Below are 23,827 nucleotides of genomic sequence, written 5' to 3' on the forward strand. Positions count from 1 at the left end.
TCATGTTTTTAAATGATTCATTTTAGTATTTTTGCTTCAGTTCAAGGTGTGTTTTGTAAACAAGTGAATGATTATTTTCATTTTTTTATGTATTTCTTTTTGGCTTTGAAAACTGAAAACCGACGGGATTCTTCACATGAGTTCGTCCGTCTTAGCATAGCTGCTAATCTGCCCAGCTGCTCAGCTTTTGACTTCACGCCGTCAGGCTTCTAGACTGCTAACTCACGCTGCTATGCTGCTATGCTGCTAGTCTGCTAGACTGCTGACTTCACGCTGCTATGATGTCGGTGTGCTTGGCTGCTGACTAAACGCTGCTAGGCTGCCAGTCTGCTGGGCTGCTGACTTCACGCTGCTGGGCTGCCAGTCTGCTGGGCTGCTGACTTCACGCTGCTGGGCTGCCAGTCTGCTGGGCTGCTGACTTCATGCTGCTGGGCTGCTGACTTCACGCTGCTAGGCTGCCAGTCTGCTGGGCTGCTGACTTCACGCTGCTAGGCTGTCAGTCTGCTGGGCTGCTGACTTCACGCTGCTGGGCTGCCAGTCTGCTGGGCTGCTGTCTTCATGCTGCTGGGCTGCTGGGCTGCTGACTTCACGCTGCTAGGCTGTCAGTCTGCTGGGCTGCTGAGTTCACGCTGCTAGGCTGCCAGTCTGCTGGGCTGCTGACTTCACGCTGCTGGGCTGCTGGGCTGCCAGTCTGCCAACTTCACGAACATTAGATTTAAGCATTTTCTTTACATGTGTGTGGCTTTTTATTATCAAAAGGTTGCCGTGATACAAATTTTAGAACTTTATTTGTTATACTTGCTGCACTATGCTCGATTTTCTGAACGTTGGGGTGCCAATGAATAGGTTGTGGTGCTCATGAATAGTAATTTAGTAGGAAACGAATTGTGAAAAAACTGTAGCAATTTCATAACAACATGAAAATTATCAATTAACTGAATTAATATCATTTTCGATCTTTTTAAAGTATGATCAACAACCACACTGCTTCGCGAACTTTAAGGTTCATTTTGTGTCTAATAAAGTAATACTTAAAAGCAAATGATCGTCGTAATTCCAAATTTTGTATTTCCAGGGATTATAAGGCAAAAATCTAACGATTGTGTTTATGCGTTATTTTGAATACATTAAAACTGCAAAAAATATAGGTAGCAAAACGTTCAAGATCGGTTTTGTTTTGGCAACATGAAGAAATATATGAAAAGGTCCAAAACCTGACAACACATTCCTTGAATTATATGAAAAATACATACACATCTACATCACCGAAAGACGCATTCCTCGATGTTTTCCGATAGCCACGACCGTCTGGAGTCAATGTGTGAGTCAAGGAGGTGTGGCTTTTGCTGACAAATCACACTTCGGCGAAAGATTAACTTTCGTAAAAAATACATGTGAGCGATATATTCCATGAAACATTGCCAAAGCGGAATATCCTAGCTCAAGTTTGGAAGCGCAATATAAAGTAAGCCAGTAGAGCGTGCAGACCAATGAAAATACTACTGTACTTGATGTCTAGTGTAATTGGATTGCTTCTTTTACCTTTTTTGTATTTCCGTTCATAGTTCATTAAGTACAGTTGGCAATTGATTCTGAGCTTTGATCAAAGGGAGCATTATATCGCCAATTAATCGTCAGGTCCAGGCATCAGGACAAACTATCGAGGGACGAGCTCTATTTAAATGATATATGATGAATATTTCATTCAATATTCAATGATTTTATCATTACAAAGATACCCTTCGACAACAAATTCCCAATTTGTAAGCACATTAATCAATATTGATCAAAAAGTGTATTAGACAGAACTATCCGGTTCTGAGACGATATTTTAGTGAGAAAATAGTTATACCGTGTATTGTAACTAGGATATTTTAGTGTTTAACGATCAGATGGCACGATCAAATTCATTCGTTCGTTCGTTCGTTCGTTCGTTCGTTCGTTCGTTCGTTCGTTCGTTCATCATTCATTCATTCATTCATTCATTCATTCATTCATTCATTCATTCATTCATTCATTCATTCATTTCATTCATTCATTCATTCATTCATTCATTCATTCATTCATTCATTCATTCATTCATTCATTCATTCATTCATTCATTCATTCATTCATTCATTCATTCATTCATTCATTCATTCATTCATTCATTCATTCATTCATTCATTCATTCATTCATTCATTCATTCATTCGAGCATGCATGCATGCATCTATCCATCCATCAACCTGCCATCGGACACATCATTCGGTCAACACTGTAATAAAACAAACACGCAGAAAGTTTCAACATGGAGAATTTCCCAATGATTTGTTTGCCTTTTCATTCAAACTAAGTCCGTGAAAGACACTCATTGTTGAGTGAACGTTTCAGTAACACGTTTATTTTCAATACAGCTTTAAGCTCCGCTTTTGGCAAATAGTTACTAGTGTTGACACAATTTCGAAACATCATACCAAAACACTCAAATACAGTACATTAGCAATCACTTAAAGAAACAAAGTTTTAAGGAACATGTAACAATGATTGCTTTTGAAGGCTCAAAACAGGAAATAACATAAACTGTTTTATGAAAAGCGTATAAGTCTTGTACGAATATAGTGATAAAGAACGAACGCGCGTTGTTGTAATCTGTAAGAGGAGCCCAATGTCCGCCCAGGCCCAATGTCCGCCCAGGCCCAATGTCCGCCCAGACCCAATGTTCGCCCAGGCACAAGGTCCGCCTAGGCCCAAGGTCCGGCCAAGCTTATGGCCTCTCAGGCCCAATGTCCCCCTAACCCAAGGTTCCCCCAAGTCAACGTTTGACATAGCACAAAGTCCGCCTAAGCCCCAGGGCCCCGTTTAATTAAGAAATTTAAGTCGTAAACCTTACGCTGCTAAGAGCGCTCGGGTGCAACCGTAATGTTACGGGCAGAATCTCTTCGTATAGTGTTCTTACTATATTTTTGTGTGAAACGCAGTTTACGCCGAAAAACAAACAAACGGAGTTACGCCTACACAATTATGATCTTGAGCCTTACGATGTTTAATGAAACGGGGCCCAGGATCGCCCAGACCAAGGTCCATTCAAGTCCACGCCCTTAAAGTAACGGAAGTAATTGGTTTGATCTGAAATAGGTGTAAACAATATAAATTAATAATATTTGGTAATATTGCCATCGTATGATTTGCTTAAATGCTGTGTTATACAGATCCGATGCGTGTATTTTAAACAATAGATACTGGGTGGACTTCTATTTAAAAGGAGTCTCGCGCAGAAAGTCGAACATATTTAGCAGCCCAATCCCAGAGATTATTGGTTTGGAACCATACTTTTCCAGAGGCATTCAGACATTTAGTGGCAGGATAGTTGATAGCGAGGATGTACCATCTGGAAATAGGGATTATCACACTTATTATTTTTCTGACTGGTATGTTATAATAATAATAATAATAATAATAATAATAATAATTTAAAAAAAACTTATGTCAATAATTGTTTACCCAGTAAAATCATAATGAAAAAGGCAATAAAAGGTTTGTAATAAAACAAAAACCTGTTATGCCATAAATTATATTAAAAATGCAAAGCTGTGTAGTTGTACAGATATATACAAAACAGACAGTTTTTACAATCGAATATGATGCAGATGGAAAAACAACCAATGACTTTGCCTTGAATGTAATGCACTCATTACAGCTTTGCGATTGTGACAGCTGATAAAATAGTTACAACTCAAATCAACTCAACTCAATATTCTATTATTATTTCACAGTTTAAATTTAGTAAAAACATGTGAATATCATACTACATGAGGACACTGTATAGAGCGGTGGATTAAAGGCGGCTTCACAACAGGTTTGGAATCTATAATCATTATACAAAATATTTATGATTAGGTGATGGAATGTGGTTAGTTCAAATAATACATTTTTTAATAAAAAGGTAATGGTTAATCAAATTCACTTATTTTAATTAAGGTACACTATAAACAATACAGTATTAAGATAAAAAACATATTTCAAAACATTATCAACTTCGTGTTAAAGCTGCACTCTCACAGATATACCATTTTTACAACTTTATTTGTTGTCTTTGAAAGAGAAAATTTCTGCAAACCATTGATATAAGATTGCTTACAAAAAATCAGATCGTAGTTTTTCATATTTCTGTTCGAAAATTAATGTTTTATGGCTTAAACCGTTACTAACGGTTTCAGAAAAATGCGTAAAACATCATGTTTTGAACATAAATATAAAAAAAAACGCGATCTAATTTCTTGTCAGCAGTCTTATATAACAAGTTTCCATGGGTTGTCAAAACGTTCAATATGTGAGAGTGCAGATTTAAGTGATAAACTAAGATTTTAACAAAAAAATGCTGTTTTTCGTAAGATATCCTGATTCTTACAGTTAACTTCTCTAAATCCAACACATTAGGTCTTGAGTTAAAACGACAATGTATACTTTTTTCTAATAGTGTTAAAAAGTGGACATATTTGTGATTAGCGCATTTCGTCACCAATTTTGTTTAGACTAGAAAGACTACACATTCTATTGACATGTGGTACAGCCTTTGTTCTCCATCTACCGACTTCGACAGGAAATTAGTGGTTGCTAGTAGCAAATATTTGGAAAATTTGCATGCTTACATGTATGTGGAGATTCTGATATGATATAAAGGGATTCTTTTAATTTTACATCAGACTTAAACAGAGAATACATTCTACCTTAAGAAGAAATATAAAATTGTTCAAAACAAGTTTGTTGAAATTATCTACAAGATTAGATTTAAAGAATTATACTAACATGTTTTGCAGGTACTGGTTAAGCCAAACGTATGAATCAACCCATTAAATCAAATGACTTGTTATAATCAACATAGACGGAATTATTGCTATGTAACATGCAATTATAGGTCAACAAACTTGTTTTTGAGTTATGGGATGAAACAAATTTACTCCATTAACTTACCATTCTGGTTTTAAGACTAAAACTTAAAGGGTATCTACAAAATTCCGAGTAGCGCATGTAACGTAGAGTACTCTTTCTCTTATATGTTATCCGGTGCAAACATACAATGAAGTTGCTCCAACAGATCAAGGTTTTCAAATCCCCAGGATTCACATCCGTACGTAAGAACGGGAATAATAGTAGCATAAAAACTAGAGTTGTATGCCTAAAGGAAAGTATAGGTTATTATTTCTGAGAAATCGAGCAGTATTAATTGCTTAATTAGCCTAGCTAATAAAATGTTGACGGTAGTTTTTAAAGCTTCCAGTGGACGAGAAATAGACATGTATTTATTTGTTTTCCTTAACTGTCTCTATATCTATAGATGTCAATGCCAAAATAAAATTTCTGGCACCCAAAACAATTGTTTTAGTCTTTGAAAACAATTTAGACTTTGTTGAAAAACACTTTCATTGTATGGAAAGAGAACAGTTTCGTCAGCGTACAAGAGGATAAGTAATTGAAGATACATCATTGCTTCATTTTCATTCACTTCTATCAGAAACACCTGAACATGTTCTTTTAATGAATTCGTCCTAATCGTTATGGTAAGTAGAAAATAAAATCGGAGAACTATTTTCTCCCTGACGGACTCAACAAAAACTTTGGAACATTGGAGAGTGTTGCCAATTGATAGATTATATATTTTTGCAAATATGTTATGACTGTTAGAACTTTACCCTGTTAGACAGATTGAATTAGTTTATGCCAATCATACAATCATTTTACACTGTAATAATATTTTCTTTATACAGAACCATTTTCTTTTTTTAAAATCCGAGGCAGACTATCGATAACTTCGATATATAAAACTAAAAAGGGAAACATTTTCTGTTATGCTTTGCGATAAAATGTGTAGTTTTATAAGTGAAATAACAACAGTGAAAATACCAATTTGATATTGATAAAGATAAATTTGGAAATAAACAACTAACTGTTAATAAAAAAAATGGTAATCCTATTGTTCAAACGTTTTCTTGAACTTAAGCTGAAACATTTGCTTTTATAAAAACAAATTACGAAAACAACTGTTCGAACATAACTAAGATGTAGTATCATCGTTCAAATACCATTTTAAATTGTTTGTCGTTGTAATACGAACTAAGAATTTCCCGCAAAATCCACACAACAATTCACAATCAAAATGATTAATTATAACCCCACCCACGCTACATAATTTATCCACAACCTAGCGTGGTCTCCACTCTTTACCTGGAAAACGACATTTCTTCAAGAGAACCAGATTGGTCTCTGACAGTGAGGGAAGACTGAATACCCATGTTTCATGAAACAAACTCTAAAACTAAGGAAACTGTGTTTATCCAGTAAGTATCCGCAATAACTTTGCTAACACTTTTTTCATTCAAATAATGGCTGCGTAGTAATTTGTTATGTATTTATGTCATGTTCAATTTAAATGTGATTTCGTTATTTTTTGGAACATAGATGCATGATGAAAGTTCATTGATTAATGTTCATAAAGTGTGTGTACTAAAAAACGAGTGAATAATAAACTATTAAAATGAAAATCGGTTAAGCAAAATAAAAAATAGGTCTGTTTCAGGTTACCCGACCGACCCTATTTTTTCCCGCCGACCCTAACCTATTTTCCCCTGAAAAAAATGTGATTTGGGTACGAAAAGCATTTGTTACGAAATGTATGTACGTAAAGTTTACAATATTAGAGTTGGATTTCTGAATGTATTTACCGTACTTCACCTTAGAGTTCGTACACCTTAAAATAATTAATTTTTCGCTCTCCAAATTCATTGAAAATAACCATTTTTACATTTTATCTACATGTATGGTAAACCTGTCTTTTTTCTTCATGTCTGCATTTTACCACTTATTAATTTATCCGTAGTTATCAATGGTTATTAATTGTAACTCCTTCATCTAGTTAATTAAAATCCCATTCAACACCATTTCGTACATGCATTGAAATGAATAAACACCTTTTATCGGCTTCAGATTAAACAGTCACATTGTGTGACGTCACATAACTCTCAGTTATACCCACGAGGATCTCATGGAAGCATGTATATTGCTATGCAGGATTAATGTTTCTGAGTGGTGTTTTCGATTGTAATTCGTATTGCATTTCTAACTTTAATTCATCACATTAAATAGTTACCTATATCATTGAATGTGTTGATTTTTATTGTTCTATTGATGTTACAATGAGTATTACTGTACGATTATTGCTTCATAAAGTCTATATTAAAAGTGTGGTACAAGTTTCAAAGTTTATTGGCGGATCGTTTTACAAACATGACATGTCTGTGTTTTCTTAATCTCTTGATTGCCCTTGTTGTTTCTTTAATTCTCCATTAAATATATCACACATCCTTTTCAACAGGCAATAAATCGTTTAGGATGGGTAGTAACCAACTAACTTATCACAGTGATGTATACGGTTAGGTAATCTAGCCAGGCATTGTAACGATAAAGATCAATAAGTTTTGTCTGTGAGACTAAGTAACTGTAAAAGTTACAATCGATGTCCTTTGGGTGTCCAAAATTAGGTACCTAAAATAAATTATTTTTTGAAAATAATAATGGATGTCCGAATTTTAGATTGTCCGAACTCTAAGGTGAATTACGGGTAGTTTGTGCTTGTGTGGCAGGTATATTTCAATTCTTGAACTATATTTTCTTGTCAGATACAAATGTGTCAGATACTGACTTTCGGATTGATATGTCAGACTTAATTGTGCAATTTTGGCAATAAAACCTGCATCTTACTTGTTCTTCAAACCTGAACCCCCAGGTCCTCTTGACAGCATTGAGGTTTCCTTGGCTGATGGCTTATATGGTAAATTTGCTGTCCCACTCTTCATGTAATTATGTTACAGGGAGGTTAGCATTCTACAGAGGGTGATTGGAAGCAAAAGGGTGCATAAAGAAAAGTGAAACCGTTCCTGGAAAGTCTTAAATAATAGCAGAGTGGTGTACCATAAATGTAACTTAGTTGAAATCCAACCATCATTGTCAAAGTATTTAACCAGACAAATAAAGAATGTTTCCTTTGAAGCATGGAAAATGTTTAAAAAAACTACTGATAGACCTGAAAATTGATGACTTTTATTTTTGTTACTGTCTGAGTCAACAGTTACTGAAATCAATATATCAAAAAAAAATATATATATAAAAATATTCCAACCTACCTACCCTATTTTTTTTGGCAGCGTTACCTGAAACGCACCTATTTTTTATTTGGCCTTATCTTAGCAGAACCGCAGCATCGATAGTACACGAGAATGTCTTAAAACATTGCTATAGAGGTCTGACGCGTCCGTCACCAAAAAAATCAGAAAACACATTTCGTTTCAACTTTCATTTAAACTGCCAGTACCCTCTTTTTGAAAAGAGTGTTATATGTCTACTCTGCTACCCGTGAGACGCCTCTCACGCAAAATTATAGCTGATGACGTAGCTGTCAATAATCTATTTCCGGTTCGTGGATGAAAAAAGCTGTTGTTTTTTTTAATGCAATATTCGGAAATTTAGGTTAATCTCTTAAGCCACTGTGGTACACGGTGCTATATATATATATGAGCAGGTATGAATTTCGGCCATTCACCGTCAATGATTTATTGTTGTAATTGCTTATTACAACTCTTATAACTGAAACTAAATTTACCATAATGATAACTATTTTATCTAGATTTTCAGATTTTTCAGTGTAATCACTATATAAAGATTGTACATTTAAACTACATTGTCTGACAAAGATATATTGCCTCCAAACATATGTGCATTTTGCATCCGATTTACAAACATTTGGCTTTTGGTTTATTTACGCAACCAAAGGACTATCCCAGGCCTGGATTTTTGCAGAAGTGAAAGTATCAGCCATTATTATCTAGCTGGATGTATAACAAAGATAGAATATATCCCTGCTTAGAACAACCCTATTTCTTTCACGTGCGGTGATGCATACCAACAACACATGGAAGCCCTGATTGAATTCACGCAAACAGCCCTTAAACATTAAAAGCATTAAAAGTTTTTAGTAGTGAATAAGGGGATCAGCCTTCGACCCTAGTCAAGTGACTTTTCACTGGACTACTGTAGCGTTACAGCCAACGACACTCAACAGTCCAACTCAATTCAACTCAACTCAACTCAATTTGAACACAACGACACTGTTTCCCAGTTTCATGTTTTATTCAGTTATTACAACATACATAGTTCGAGCAAGACTGTCAATCCGTCTCAAAACCCGACTCTTGTTCATCTCCAAAACTAGCTACTCGTCTACCTCCAGAACTAACTACTAGCCCATCTCCAAAACTCGACTGCCGATACAGAAAATCGCACTGCTATGCATATGATTAATGTCATGTCAAAAATACAAATCGTGACAATCCAGATTGTGCAACACATATTTTTGACAAGACTTTGGAGTTTTTTTTATTTCAACTATAAAAATGACCGCTCAACAGGCGGTGTGCTTAACAATGAAAGCGCTTAAAACAGCGCCACCTATCAGAAATTCTGGGAAAAGAGTGACGTCAGAGATCGTTTATTAATTACCGTATTTATGCCTAAATACTTAAATAAAAACTTTAGCTATAAAGCGGTTGTTGTACTAAAACATGTAATATCATAAATCAATAATGAATCGCAGTATACGACATTAGTTCCACAACATTAAACTAATAGAAGAAGTGAATTTCATTTATACAGTTGCTGATGGCGCGTATTCTGCTGCTATGGAAACGGAAATCCGGAACCAGACAGTGTACAGTTCCGGTTATGACCCAATATCTCGCCCGGCGGAAGTGACGCACGTGAAAATAGGGCTTAACGTGCTGGCTATTGATGAATTGGTAAGTTATCATGGGAGTTAACTCGGATACACAGTTATCTTCTAATCGTGTCCGATACAATTTTATACAAGGGTTTAGTTAAAATCGACTGATTCATGTTATATTGGGTATTTCGAAAAAATATAGCTTAATGTGAAAAGTGCACAAAAGTATTGTAGCATTGATGAAATATCAATACAACCTTTCCTGATAGCATTTTTATTAAAATTATGAAAGTAAATATTATTGACTGACAACAGTTGTTGTTTCATGTTAGATGTAGTTGATGAATGTAAGCAAATAAGCTCAATTTGAACAAAGTTTGAAACAAAGTATTGTCACCATCTGTGAATGAATTCCCTAAGTAAATGCTGTAAGACGCAGTTGTACAAATTAATATTCCGTACAAGTATATGCACAGTAAATGATCATATTTCACGATTTTCATTAATAGAGATATACTGTGTACGTCCGTATATGTCCAAACGTTTGCGACTGTTGTTCAGTTACTAGCTTATTTCAATATCTGAGTCTTTTAATATCTGAGTCTCTTAATTACTTAGCTTGATTCATTTGTTTTCCAGGACATAAAAGGCCAAAAGTTATCTGTAGCGGGCTGGCTTACACTGGTAAGTGTAAACACATATAAAGAAGCTGTCTTTAAATTATGTACCTACATTTGTACCACAGACGGAAGCGACCACGAGCACAATTTGGGGTCTGAATTCAACTGATTATTCCCGGCATGTTGACGCAACCTTCATTTGTTGTAACAAATAACACATGATAACGATGACATCAACGATATCAGTGTGTCCTTGGCTACAATGACTTCAGTGTACCCTTGGTTATAACATTAATATCAGTTTGCCCCAGGTTATCACGATATCAGTGTACCATTGTTAACAACGATATCAGTGTGCCATGGTTACAGCGATATCAGTGTGCCCATAGTTACAGCGATATCGGTGAGCCAAGGTTACAACGATATCAGTGTGCCATGCTGACATCCATATCAGTGTGCCATGGTTACAGCGATATCAGTGTGCCATGTTGACGACATAAGTGTGCCATGGTTACAACTAAATCAGTGTGCCATGGTTACAACGATATCAGTGTGCCATGGTTACAACGATATCAGTGTGCCATGGTTACAACGATATCAGTGTGACTTGGTAACAGCGATATCAGTGCGCCATGGTTACAACGATATCAGTGTGCCATGGTTACAGCGATATCAGTGTGCCATGGTAACAACGATATCAGTGTGCCCATGGTTACAGCGAAATCAGAGTGCCATGGTTACAACGATATTAGTGTGCCATGGTTTCAGCGATATCAGTGTGCCGTTGATTACAACCGACTTATAGCATCCTTGGTAACAACGATATCAGTGTGCCGTTGGTAACAACGATATCAGTGTGCCATGGTTACCACGATATCAGTGTACCCATGGTGACAACGATATAAGTACACCATGGTTACAACGACATCAGTGTGCCATGGTCACAACCATATCAGTCTGCCCATGGTTACAGCGATATCAGTGCGTCCTTGGTTAAAAGGTACTAGTGCGTCCTTGGATATAGCGATATCAGAATGCCTATGGTAAGAACGATATCAGTGTGCAATTTGTTTCGACGATATTATAGCATCCTTGGTTACAACGATATCGGTGCATCCTTGGATACAGCGATATCAGTGTACCATTGGTTACAACGATATCAGTCTGCCATGCTTACAACGATATCAGTGTGCTATGGTTACAACCATATCATTGTACCATTGGTTACAACGATATCAGTTTGCCATTGGTAACAACGATATCAGTGTGAAATTGGTTACAACGATATCAGTGTGCCCTAGGCTACAAGGTTATCAAGGTGTTCCTGGCTACAACGATATTAGTGTGCCCTTGTTTAAACGATGCCAAAGTGTCCTTGTTCATAACGGTATAAGTGTGTCCTTAGTTACAACAATGACAATGCGTCCGTTGTTTCTATGCTATCAGTGCGCCAATGGTAACAAATATTTAGTGTGCCCTTTTAACAACGATATCAGTGCGTCCTTGGTAACAGCGATGTCAGTGTGCACTTTTTACAACGATATCAGTGCGTCCTTGGTAACAGCGATGTCAGTGTGCACTTTTTACAGCGATATCAGTGCGACCTTGGTAACAGCGATGTCAGTGTGCCTTTTTTACAACGATATCAGTGGCCCTTGGTTACAGCGATGTCAGTGTTTCCTTTGTACAGCGATATCAGTGCATCCTTGGTAACAGCGATGTCAGTGTGTCCTTTTGACAGCGATATCAGTGCGTCCTTGGTAACAGCGATGTCAGTGTGCACTTTTTTACAACGATATCAGTGCGTCCTTGGTAACAGCGATGACGGTGTGCACTTTTTACAGCGATATCAGTGCATCCTTGGTAACAGCGATGTCAGTGTGCACTTTTTGCAAAGATATCAGTGCGTCCTTGGTAATAGCAATGTCAGTGTGCACTTTTTACAACGATATCAGTGCGTTCTTGATAACAGCGATGTTGATCAGTGTGTCCTTTGTTACAGGAGTGGCAAGATGACCGATTGCAATGGAACAAGACGGAAAAGAACGACATTGAGTATATGTTTACAAAACCAAAAGACATCTGGAAACCCGAGCTCATTGTTGACAACTCGTAAGTAGCACATAGTTATTGATCATATCCGAATAAAGCCATAAATTAGGTAAATTCGTGTTCGTAAATACTACATTGTATCATGTCAATAATGTATTAAGTTAGTTTACACTCGAGGTGATATATTATTCAAACGAATATAATTCTATCTATTATTGACTCATTTTGATTGGCATACATGCACCAACTACAATGCGGGTATATCAATCACACCTTCTCGGGTAGCAGCTTCGCGTTTTAGCTCGACTATTGAAAAAATAGGAGGGCTATACTACTCGCCCCGGTGTCGGCGTCTGCGTCCGGTTAAAGCTTAAGGGCAAGTTTGGATTTTCACTTACAACTTCAATACCTATCATTCATTTCACTTCATACTTCATACAGTTGTTCCGGACGATCACACAATTAGGTTGCATAACTCCATATCATCCTAGATACAAAGTATAGCCCCAGATTGACCTAGGAACTTAGGTTAAAGTTTAGGGCACATTGTGAGCGGTTAAAGTTTTAGGGCAGGGTGGGATTTTCACTTATAACTTTTATACCCTTCATTCATTTCACTTAATACTTCAAACAGTTGTTCAGGACCATCACACAACTAGGTTGCATTATTCCATATGCATTACTCCATATTATCCTAAATACAAATTATGGTTCTTGATCGGCTTAGTAAGTTTGGTTAACGTTTTAGGGCAGCTTGGGGTTTTCACTCACATCTCCAATAACGTTCATTCAATCGACTTCATACTTCACACCGTTTATCGCGGTCATCGCACAATAAGGTTTCATAACTCCAAATGATCATAAATACAGATAATGGCCCTTGTTTATTTTTTTTATCTATTTTCTGTCCTTTTTAGCTTGAGTATTCAAAAAATAAAGAGGGCTATACTACTCGCCCCGCGTCGGCATCCAGTTCAAGTTTAAGGGCAAGTTGGGAATTTCACTTATAACTTCAATACCCTTCATTTAATTCCCTTCGTACTTTACACAGTTATTATAATTATGACCCTTGTTTTTGCTGTTGTTTTTTCATTCTTTTTATTCTTATTTTCTTTTTTTATTTTTTTTTTAAAGCTCGTCTATTAAAAGAATACAATATAAATGGTTTTGACATGTACGTATTACATCAATGATGAATTCATTTCTAAGACAAAACGGCGTATAGTCGAGCAACCTACGCTACGACAGATAACTTGATCGATAATGGCATACAACCAACGATATAACGGCAAGGAATGTAGCAATGCCGCCATTTTAGTCAACGGTCCGATACCGGTCTTTAAATCAGTGGTATAACCAGGACCATTTGAGAGGCGAACGCCGATATTATATCAATGAAGTTCGCCAAAATACATGAAACCCTATTTAATGTTTAAAGGCTACGTGACCTCGGAGCTCTACAAGGCGGGTCCTTAATGTTACGGGTGTTACACACGGGTCACGTGGAGTGGACCCTTCCCCAGATCCTTACCACGTCCTGTCAGGTGACACTTGTTACCATGACAACCCAATGTTGCTCTCGCCAACAGAGGGTTTGCTGTTTGAATGTTAGTTGCTTAGTGTTTGTGTCATTAAGCATACATATTTTGCGTGTGATTTTTTTTTTATTTCAGATAGACTAATCATACTTATATAAACTTTTCAGCTCAAATAAAGATCATACCGACTCTTGTTTTATATTTATGTAGCAAATGTAGACTATAACACAACAGTATATTGAATTACAAAGAAAAAAACAACAACACAAACACATGATATAAATTTCATAATTCGTCATATATATTACATAAACGTATTTGTCAAAATAACCTTCAAAATATGTATGTTGTTGCATAAATGGTAAATATTGTTGCTTTCATATAATTTCGATATTTGTGTTTTTGTCAGGTTTTATCATTGAGTTGTTAGAGTCAATTCAACTCGTAAACCTCTGTCCACCTACCACTGTTATGGCAATTAACTGATTTTTACAGACGTTGTATTGCTGTAACCATGGCAACCAAATGAATGTTGGACACTACTATAACTTGCCTATGCCGAGTTTCTCTTTACTGAAACCAGCTAAGAAACAACTCTGGTTACCATGCCAACGGTTCTGTATGTTTTAGATTAGCAAATATAGGGGTGATATCAGCGCCGGATCTCAACTTGAGGGTGAAATTCTCGGGACTGGTGGAGTGGGAACCGCCGCGCCTCCTCCAAACACATTGTGAGGTGGATGGACGTTTTGTTACTATTTTATTACCATGCTGTGTCAGTTGTTGTTGTTGTTGTTGTTGCACTTTGTTATAAATGATAATGGCAAGCTGTGTTATTATAATTATGACAATAATGCTATTTTTTAATTTATTAATAAAAAATAAATATAAATAAATAAATAAATAAATAAATAAATAAATAAATAAATAAATAAATAAATAAATAAATAAATAAATAATAAATAAATAAATAAATAAATAAATAAATAAATAAATAATAATAATAATAATAATAACAAATAATAATAATAGTAATTATAATAATTACAATAATTATAATAAATGAATCGTTGTCATTGTCATAAAAGGGGTGTTAAAACATGTAATTCCAGGCATTCTTTCATATACGCGGCAAATCTCTCGCAATGCAAATGGCTATATACCGTATACTCGTATTCCACCTAGTATTATACGGCCGAATTCCACCTTGATTAATACAACATTAATCTCGCCAAAGGCACGCTTAATGAGTTTTCCTACAGTCATTTTATAATATTTTAATAGTATAACTATAAAATGGCACCGGAATCAAGATTTTTCTATATGTACATTGCCATATATGTATCATGTTATACCGCAGATGTACGGAAGGCACATGATCTCATCCATGGTTGTAAGAATATACAAGATAAAATCATCAGTCGTCGCTATAACTGGCATAGCTGAAATTATTCGAACAAACACAACGCATGACAAACTATTTTGGTTTGTTCTTAGCATCGTAGAATAACACTTGTCATGAAATAACACTAGTTGATCGGTATACGGCCGTGTGCACTAGGCGAATACGGCTATGTGTATTTTGCGATACGTATTTCTTGCAGGTTATGATGCGTACGTACTAAAATTCTTTGTTTTCAGCAGCCAGTAGTATAAAACTTTGATAAGCTGTCCACAGATTATCTTTTGGCTTGTTGACTCATTAAAACGATTTGATTTTAAATAGTTATTTTTGGATAAATATTGACCAATCAATTCATAGTTAAGATAACTTTGACCAAACCAAAAACTTAACGTGTTTAATACGATTGGCTGCAGTTGTTTATGTTATTAATATCAGCAATTATGCTGATAAATGCAATCTACTCAACTTCCCGTTTGTGTTATAGCATGCCCTTGTGTTGATATCTGTCATTACTACCGCTTCCGAAATATGTTACTGTCAGTATTACAGCTAACATGTTTTATTCGAGTCTTGTGTATAGTTATTTACAAAAAGATCTTATCATTGTGTGTATTTTCTTCAACTGAGGAACAATGTTTGTTAGAGATATATCTTTTGTTTTTCCATTAATTGTTTTCACAACTGACTGAAATGTGTTAAAGTTGATTTCGATTAGTTTCACAATAAGTTCTTGTATCTTTATTGAAATGAAATAATTTGATAAAAATAATCCTAAAGTGCGACAAGAAACCTTTTAAAATCAAATACATTGTACTTTCTTAGAAATCTGATCATTTTAGTTTTTAAAGTGTCAGTTACGCAATCTAAAAATATTCTCTTCCTTAAGAAATAAGAAAAATATAGGAGAAAAAAAAGAATAAAAGATTTTTAGCGGTACATAACGTATATAGCACACATAATAATGTTTGAACGAATGCAGGTCGACATCACGTATTATCCGTACGATGAGCAGAAATGCGCCATCGAGATTGTGAGCTGGGGGTTCCGGATAGATGAACTGAGTCTGGACCATCTCTTCGAGGAAGTGAACCTCGAGGACTTTGTGTAAGTCCATGATTGCTATTCTTTACAAGTGAGCATCGAGGCCTTTTCAAGTCCAGCAAAGCAATACTGGCAGTAACGACTCAAGGGGTTAATTTGTGTTAGTCTATTATTTACTCGAGACCCCGAGAACCTACTGTGAGTCACTGATAGCTTTACTGACATTCTTATAACATCGAACATTTTTGTAAGCCCATGCTTTCAATAATGACATTCTTTTGACGAAGGACCTCGATGAGTTTGTGTTATTTTATGATGTCTATACTTTTACATTCCTTTGTCAGTGACCCTCCTCGGGGACCTTGTGTTAGCCCAAAATAAATATATTTTAAATTTTTTGGTTGTAGGTTTTGAGGAACTTGTGGAAGTCGATGAATGCTATACTGACACTCTATTGGCAGTTAGGCTAGATGATTATATGTAGTTTAGGATATCTAACTGACACCCATTTGACAGTAAGCCATGATGAATTTATGTAAGTCCGGGGTAGGTTTACTGACACTCCACTTCGCAATTAGCCTCGGGGATTTATGGAAGGCCATTATTGCTATACTAATATTATTTTGCCATGCTGACCATGTGATATGAATAATGCCAATGCGTACCAATATGTCATATAAAGGGAAACACATGTAGGACTGCCTGTTTGGCACGTGTTATGTCCTAAAGCTAATCCGCTGAACAAACACGCATCCGTTAAGACAAAACGTTTGACTGATATGTCTCGACCAACCGAAATCGACATAATATATAGGGCTTCGTGAAACCGTCCAATCCTACCGTTTAAATGTGACCCTTGCCAACTGCATTTATTCTTTCAAATATCGCTATACCTTTATTTATCCATATATGTATCCTACTGAGACATTAATAGGTCAGTTAATAAAGAGTACCAATATCCAATATAGGTCGCCACCAGGAAGTAAAGACTTCAATCGAAAATTGACACGAATCGGACTTGAACAGGAAGTACATGAATATCAAAACAAAGCTTGCAGTTAAAATAAATCATTGTGCTACAAGATGCTGAACCATTGACCCTTTTATTACATTCGCTACTGGTATGAATTATGCGAGAATAAGAGTGATGTTTTGATTTGTTTCCGTAGTAGGCGGAGCCTAACCATGAAATAAGTATCATGACAATTATATCTCTCTGTATCTGCAGGCAGCATGGCGAGTGGATGATTGTCGGTACTGCCCTTGAGGATATGAACTTAACAGAACACCTCCCGGACGGCTCTGTGGTCATCTACCCTCAGGTCGACTTCTGGCTACACCTCAGTAAGTAGCATGTTAGTGCTGGTGGATTGTCAAATTAGTTTTAAGTAAAAACAAGGCCGGACCATAATTAGTGGCAAAGGATCTTGGAAAAGATGGTATCTCAAAAGTAAATACAAAAGCCATATTGAAATGTGCAAAACTGTTGGTTTGTTTTGCTTCTGCTCACGCTATGGCAATACAGGCATATATGTTTCATAATAAGACATATCTGTACTTGTAATTAATTACAGTCTTGCTTGGGGTGAACGGAATTGTCATCTTGATCATGCCACTGCTCTTTATCAATAGGATAGCGTTTTTTATATAGGATATGAGACTTACAACTATATACTAACACTTAAAAGGTATTTATGCTATTGACCTAAGGGTATGACCCCCCCCCCCCCCTCCCATATTTGCATTCACACGATCTCCAACATTGTTACTGTAGCAAGTAGGGGCGAAATGTGATGATATAATCATGTGATGCGTCGCTCCATCCAACCGGAAGTGAATTTTTTTCAATGGAGTTGGCTAAAGAGACGCAATGAGACGCACTTCCTTATATATATATATCAGTTACACAAAACACTGTATCGTGTTACAGGGCGGCGGACGCAATTTTACAACCTAAACGTTATGATGCCCGTGATCCTGACCTCCATCCTTGCTACCCTGGTCTTCATGGTGCCAGTGGAATCTGGGGAGAAGGTGTCCTTTGTGCTAACTGTGTTTCTCTCCCTCGCTGTGCTGCTCACTATCGTGTCAGACTCCCTTCCACCAACTTCAATCACCGTCTCTGTTCTAGGTAAGAGTTTCGATTCGTTTGCAACCTCGATAAATAATACTAGCTTTTCACGGCCTGATGAAAAGCCGTTATAACTTTCTCTTTATTTTAAGGTGTGTACCTGGGCGTTGTCATGGTGATGGCAGCATTCGGTGTGTTTCTCACCGTATTAATTTTGCTAATTCATCATCGTCCGGGGAATCCAGGTTCTTCGTGCGTGCTCGTCAAGATAACCAGGATTTGTGCGAGGGTTCTGTGTATGGAATTCCCGAGAGGAGACGAACAGGAGGATGCCCAAAGCAACATGGTTTCGCCTTTAAAGGACACCAAAGAAGCGAACGGTGGAAGCCGAGTCAACATTACCCAGACTCGTGAAACAAGTCAAATAAGCAGCATTGATGTCGAAGTGACTTGGGTGCGAATGGCGGAAATTCTGGATAGGACTATATTCATTCTTTTCCTGACGCTTACCCTTCTCATCAACATTATCTTCGTGGCGGTGCTCGCCTACTCCAGCGGGTAATCTATCAACATTATCTTCGTGGCGGTGCTCGCCTACTCCAGCGGGTAATCTATCAACATTATCTTCGTGGGTTATTAAGCATCAACACTGTATTTGTGCTGATTATTGGAGGTGCCAATGTTTATGTACCGGAACTCGAAGGAAATAGTTATTAGCAATATTAAGCACGCACGAGGTTTTTTCGCCAGTGGGAGAGTTACTCGCGTTATTGCGAATGCTACTTGTAATTAAATGTAATGAATTTGTATGTTTCTCAATTATTCGTTTTTAAACATACAGATTAATATCTATTCATTTCAAAAAGCTATTTTGTTATGTTGCATGACGAGTGAACTATCAAACAAGAAGATGGAAATTAAATATAAGGTATCAGTATTACCGAGGAAGTGGTCGTAAGAATGCACTTGGAAATCCGCTCGTCCATCCTTCCTTCCTTCACCACCTTCCCATAGATCACATAACCCTTGAATCTTTTATCGGAGCTTAGGTTGCACCAAGGTGTCTTGCAGAGGCTTGCCGGCTCTTAGTCTGTAATTTACTAACCGATGTCGCAGTCCTTAAATCTGCCAGACAAGGAGGAAGGTTGCTTTTTCATAATATCGCGTTTTTATTTATGATCTCCTAAATGCGTTGAGAAATATCTGCTTAAGTACTCAACGATCTGTATACATTGAGGCATCGTTATCTCCAATGAATTTGCATAAGTATGATTTGGCCAAATTGTATCAATTTATGGTGTGGAAAATTGACATTAGCGTAAAGTAATCGACCGATATAATATTCAGCATAAAAAAAATGTATCGCCATTTGTAATTTTATACGGAGATGAATTTCTCGAGCTGAACAAAATAACGCAAGCCATTTGAGGATAAGGCAAGTTTCGAATTAAAGGTCTTATCTGGGCACTGACGAATGCTGTCAACAGACTTACATTGATTGAATGTTGATTTCTCTAAATGTTCTACTGCATGGATGATGACTTAAGCAAAATATAATAGAATACAGTTGTTTCATGTTATTTGAATAACATCTATAGTTCAAAATGTCATCCACGACACCACGTGACACCAGTGTTGACTGTTACCCAAACCTAGTGTGAAAAAATGTTCATTACTTGATCAAACACATATCTAAACAAAAAAGGAAATAACTATTTATTAGGTGATCCAGAATAAAAAATGTAAATGATATTTCGTCTCCAATAAAATTGGGAGGGAAACAGTTCATACTGTTGACAGAGGAATAGTTCAACCCATGAAAACTTCACAAATAAACATATTTTGTATTGACAGGTAATACTATTTACTATGATTAATTGACACAATTCGCTTTACAATAGCTTTATCAATATGATAATTGTATTTTTCTATCACAAACTATTGTCTTTTTATTGAAAATATTACCCTTTCTCAATTTCTATGCAAAAGTGTCCACAAAATATCCCAAGGTCAAATTTGTTCTCATCGATACATTTCCCCCGTGGGCAAGCTTACACCAAATTAACCCCAGGGAAAAATTAGTCCTGGGGTAAATAGAGGAGCAATATATAGCACCGTACTTCATATGTGCGTTCTAGAAATGGATTGTTCTGCATTAAATGTCATATTCGTATTACATTCACAATTGTTTTGACTAGGCAATTGGTGTAGACAACAGAGAATACCAAGGAATAGCATTACATACTTTGCTTGCCAGGTGCGTTCATGTATTACCAAATATCGAGGTATAGGGTAAAGTGATATGTATGGGTGAAAGGCCGAAAACTGTCCATTATGTCAGAGAAGGAACTATTGCGAGGCCCACAGTGTCAAGGCTGTTTATTTCGCTGACATAATGGACAGTTTGAAGCATTTGTTTTACTTACCTAAAACATGTAAACAACGTGTTCCAAAGCATGAATTTCATGGTGCTATAGTCAACTTATTGGACACCGTCACACCCATTGAAAAGATACTAATCATGTGATTCTCTTACGCAAATCAAACCAATTTTTTGCATATATACATATCAATTGTAAATAATTATTTAGGTTATCCTTTCAAATACTCATCATAGAAATTAAACTTCTACGGATATATAACTGTTTTAACGGTATACGTCAGTCGTTTTAACGAGATACGCTAGTCGTTTTAACGAGAAACGAGATACGTTAGTCGTACGTCAGTCGTTTTAACGAGATTATAAGTACCTTCCATGGCCGAGAACGTAAGATAGGCTCATCCCAACCCGAGCGTAGGGTATTTTGCGGAATCGAGGTTTAACGAGCGGCTATGGTAGATGCTTTTTCTCTCAACTCAATTAAACAAAATTAAGTAAAAATGTTTTTTTTGCTGGAACTCCTTTGTGCGTAGTAAAGTTAAATGCGTATGGATATTTAATAATTCGTGGTTGTCATGGATATGCGCGCAGTGATTCAGATTATGTTAATAGTGAAATCGGTCATTAAATAGTTCTGAGGAGAGTGAAACATTTTTTCTTGAAAGGTGCGTAAAAACCTTTTTATGGTGACATTTGAAGCGAGAAATAATTAATTAGGATTCTAAATATTGCCACAAGACATGGTTTCAATGATGCTACAGACGACAGTCTTCAACAAGGGAGGTAATTACAATGTGATGACCATTAAAAAGAAGTTCTATACGGGCTTTTTATCTTTGCTCAAGAACTTCTAGCATGGTTAAATTTTTGGATCTTCTTATCTGAGGTGGGAGAAACGTAAGTCGTTTAACGCGCTTAAGAACGCACGTATGGCTATTTTATGCCACCGTAAAAGTGCAGTAGAGCATACACTTTATTAATGTTACCGATAAAGAATTAAATCAAATTGTAAATTGTAGAACATGTGCTTTATGATCTAAGAGGTTATCTTGTATCATTCGGAACTCTTCGGCCATTTTTTTTAAACAACCTCGGATGTATGCCGGTACATCAGTTGAAGTAGGTCGTGTTTTTCCTAATAATATCATTAATTAAATGTAGTGTTTAAGAGTTGTATTCATTGATCTCGGTTTAAATTGATTGCTAGTGAAGTGTTTTATTGCAAACATAATTAAGATTCCCGAGAGTTTAGTCATAAAGTTTAACTACTAAATAAAATTACTACGCGATCTATTTGCAGCGGACTTAAACGTTCCACCTTTTGAGAATGTAAACCGTCCAAATACATCCGAGGTTGTTTTTGAAAAAAATGGTCGAGGAGCTCCGAATGATCTTGTATGAGAGACCAAAGCAATCGATGAATAAGTCATCATACCTGTGAATTTAATAAAGACGCCATATTAAATAAGTATTTCTTATGACTGATACTCCATGGTCTTGATTTAATTTAGTATCGACACCAAATCTAAAAGAATTTACAAAGGAATTTATGAGCATGTATATTCTACCTTATGAATAAGATTTTCCATTTACCTGACTATACTCACAAAACGTAGCAGGCCTTTAAACGCTTTAAGCCCTTTGATTTGTTGGTCGCCCGCAATGACTGTAAAACGATGGAGTTGATTAGTCGGCGCCCAGAAGGGCGCCGACTATATTTGATATTACTTTAGAAATATTCTAACTTAGGGACTAGTTCATAAATTGCAGAACAATGATTTCAATAGTTTCCACGTTGCATGATAAAATATGAAGTTTAGTTTGTTTTATAGAACTTTACACTTTAATTCATATTGAAACCTTAAATTATAACAGCCCTGCTTATCATTTTGAAAATTTTGATTTTAAATACCAACTCAATCATAACAACTCGGCCATCTCCGAGAAAGATACAGGCCACATACCAACTCAATCATAACAACTCGGCCATCTCCGAGAAAGATACAGGCCGAGTTGTTCCGATTGATATCAAAATAGATGAAGGTTACACGGTACTATTAAAATATCCGTTATGTTTGTACACCTCCTACGCAGTAATCTCCCTTGGTGACAGCAAAAATGCCGAGTTTTGAAATATTAATCTTGAGCTTAATTGTTTGTTTTGAAAATGTCATTCGAAGACATGAACTCCAGATAATTCCCCTTAGATGTATAGTGTTTGTATCCCGTTCTATACACTCATAATGAGTGAAATGTGTTACAAAAACTTCTACAAAATATAAAGCAAGGAATTAACATAAAATGCCGGTACAAATAAAAGGTGAATTTCATGCTATTGAAATCTATGTATTAGACCAATGACTCTATTTTATCCGAAGAAACGTATGTATATTTTAAAAATACGCCTCCGATACTAGGGAACATTTGTTGTAAAAACAAAAGAAACGAAAATTATACACAACATGACAGTGGTAGGTTTATTTTTTAGTTACTAAAAAAATCGAATATTCGAATACTGATTTTGACATTCGAATACCAAACGTTCGATCGAATTTTCGAATATTCGTTTGCATCCCTAATATTTTTGTTATAATTTAGTTTTAACCGGAGGATTAGCTTGGGGAAAAAACAGAATATCTTTAATTCCGGGCTTAAACTATTGTAACAATATTATTAACGATAATGTCCATATGTACACCCAACATAAAACAAAATATTATCATTGAAATAATAACCATTTTTGGTTATCTGCATGCACGTTTTTCTTCTAATTTCATTGCGCCGACTCGATGCTATGCATCAACTTTTTTCTTGTTCTATTTGTAACAATTATTCGTTGAATGAGTCGGGTCTTATTACAATTAATTCAGTTTAACTAACTGATTGTGGTGAAATGTCCTATACTAACTGTATGCTCTTAATTAATATTTGTTTTATAGGGAAATATCCTGACAAAACGGAGTAAAACAT

General features: G+C 36.1%; 1 protein-coding gene across 1 annotated transcript; it reads left to right on the top strand.

The window, feature by feature from the left end:
* The first annotated feature begins 3,288 nt into the window (after window positions 1-3,288).
* On the top strand, window positions 3,289-19,039 carry LOC128223514 (neuronal acetylcholine receptor subunit alpha-2-like). Its single transcript, XM_052932792.1, has 9 exons — window positions 3,289-3,409; window positions 9,684-9,826; window positions 10,390-10,434; window positions 12,373-12,482; window positions 13,861-13,966; window positions 16,345-16,469; window positions 17,635-17,750; window positions 18,337-18,537; window positions 18,630-19,039. Exons 1-9 carry the CDS (start codon window positions 3,361-3,363, stop codon window positions 19,037-19,039), a joined length of 1,305 nt encoding a protein of 434 aa, XP_052788752.1. The 5' UTR covers window positions 3,289-3,360.
* The last annotated feature ends 4,788 nt before the right edge of the window (window positions 19,040-23,827 follow it).

This window comes from Mya arenaria, chromosome 17, assembly GCF_026914265.1.
Source record: "Mya arenaria isolate MELC-2E11 chromosome 17, ASM2691426v1".
In the NCBI taxonomy this organism is placed as follows: Eukaryota; Metazoa; Mollusca; class Bivalvia; order Myida; family Myidae; genus Mya; species Mya arenaria.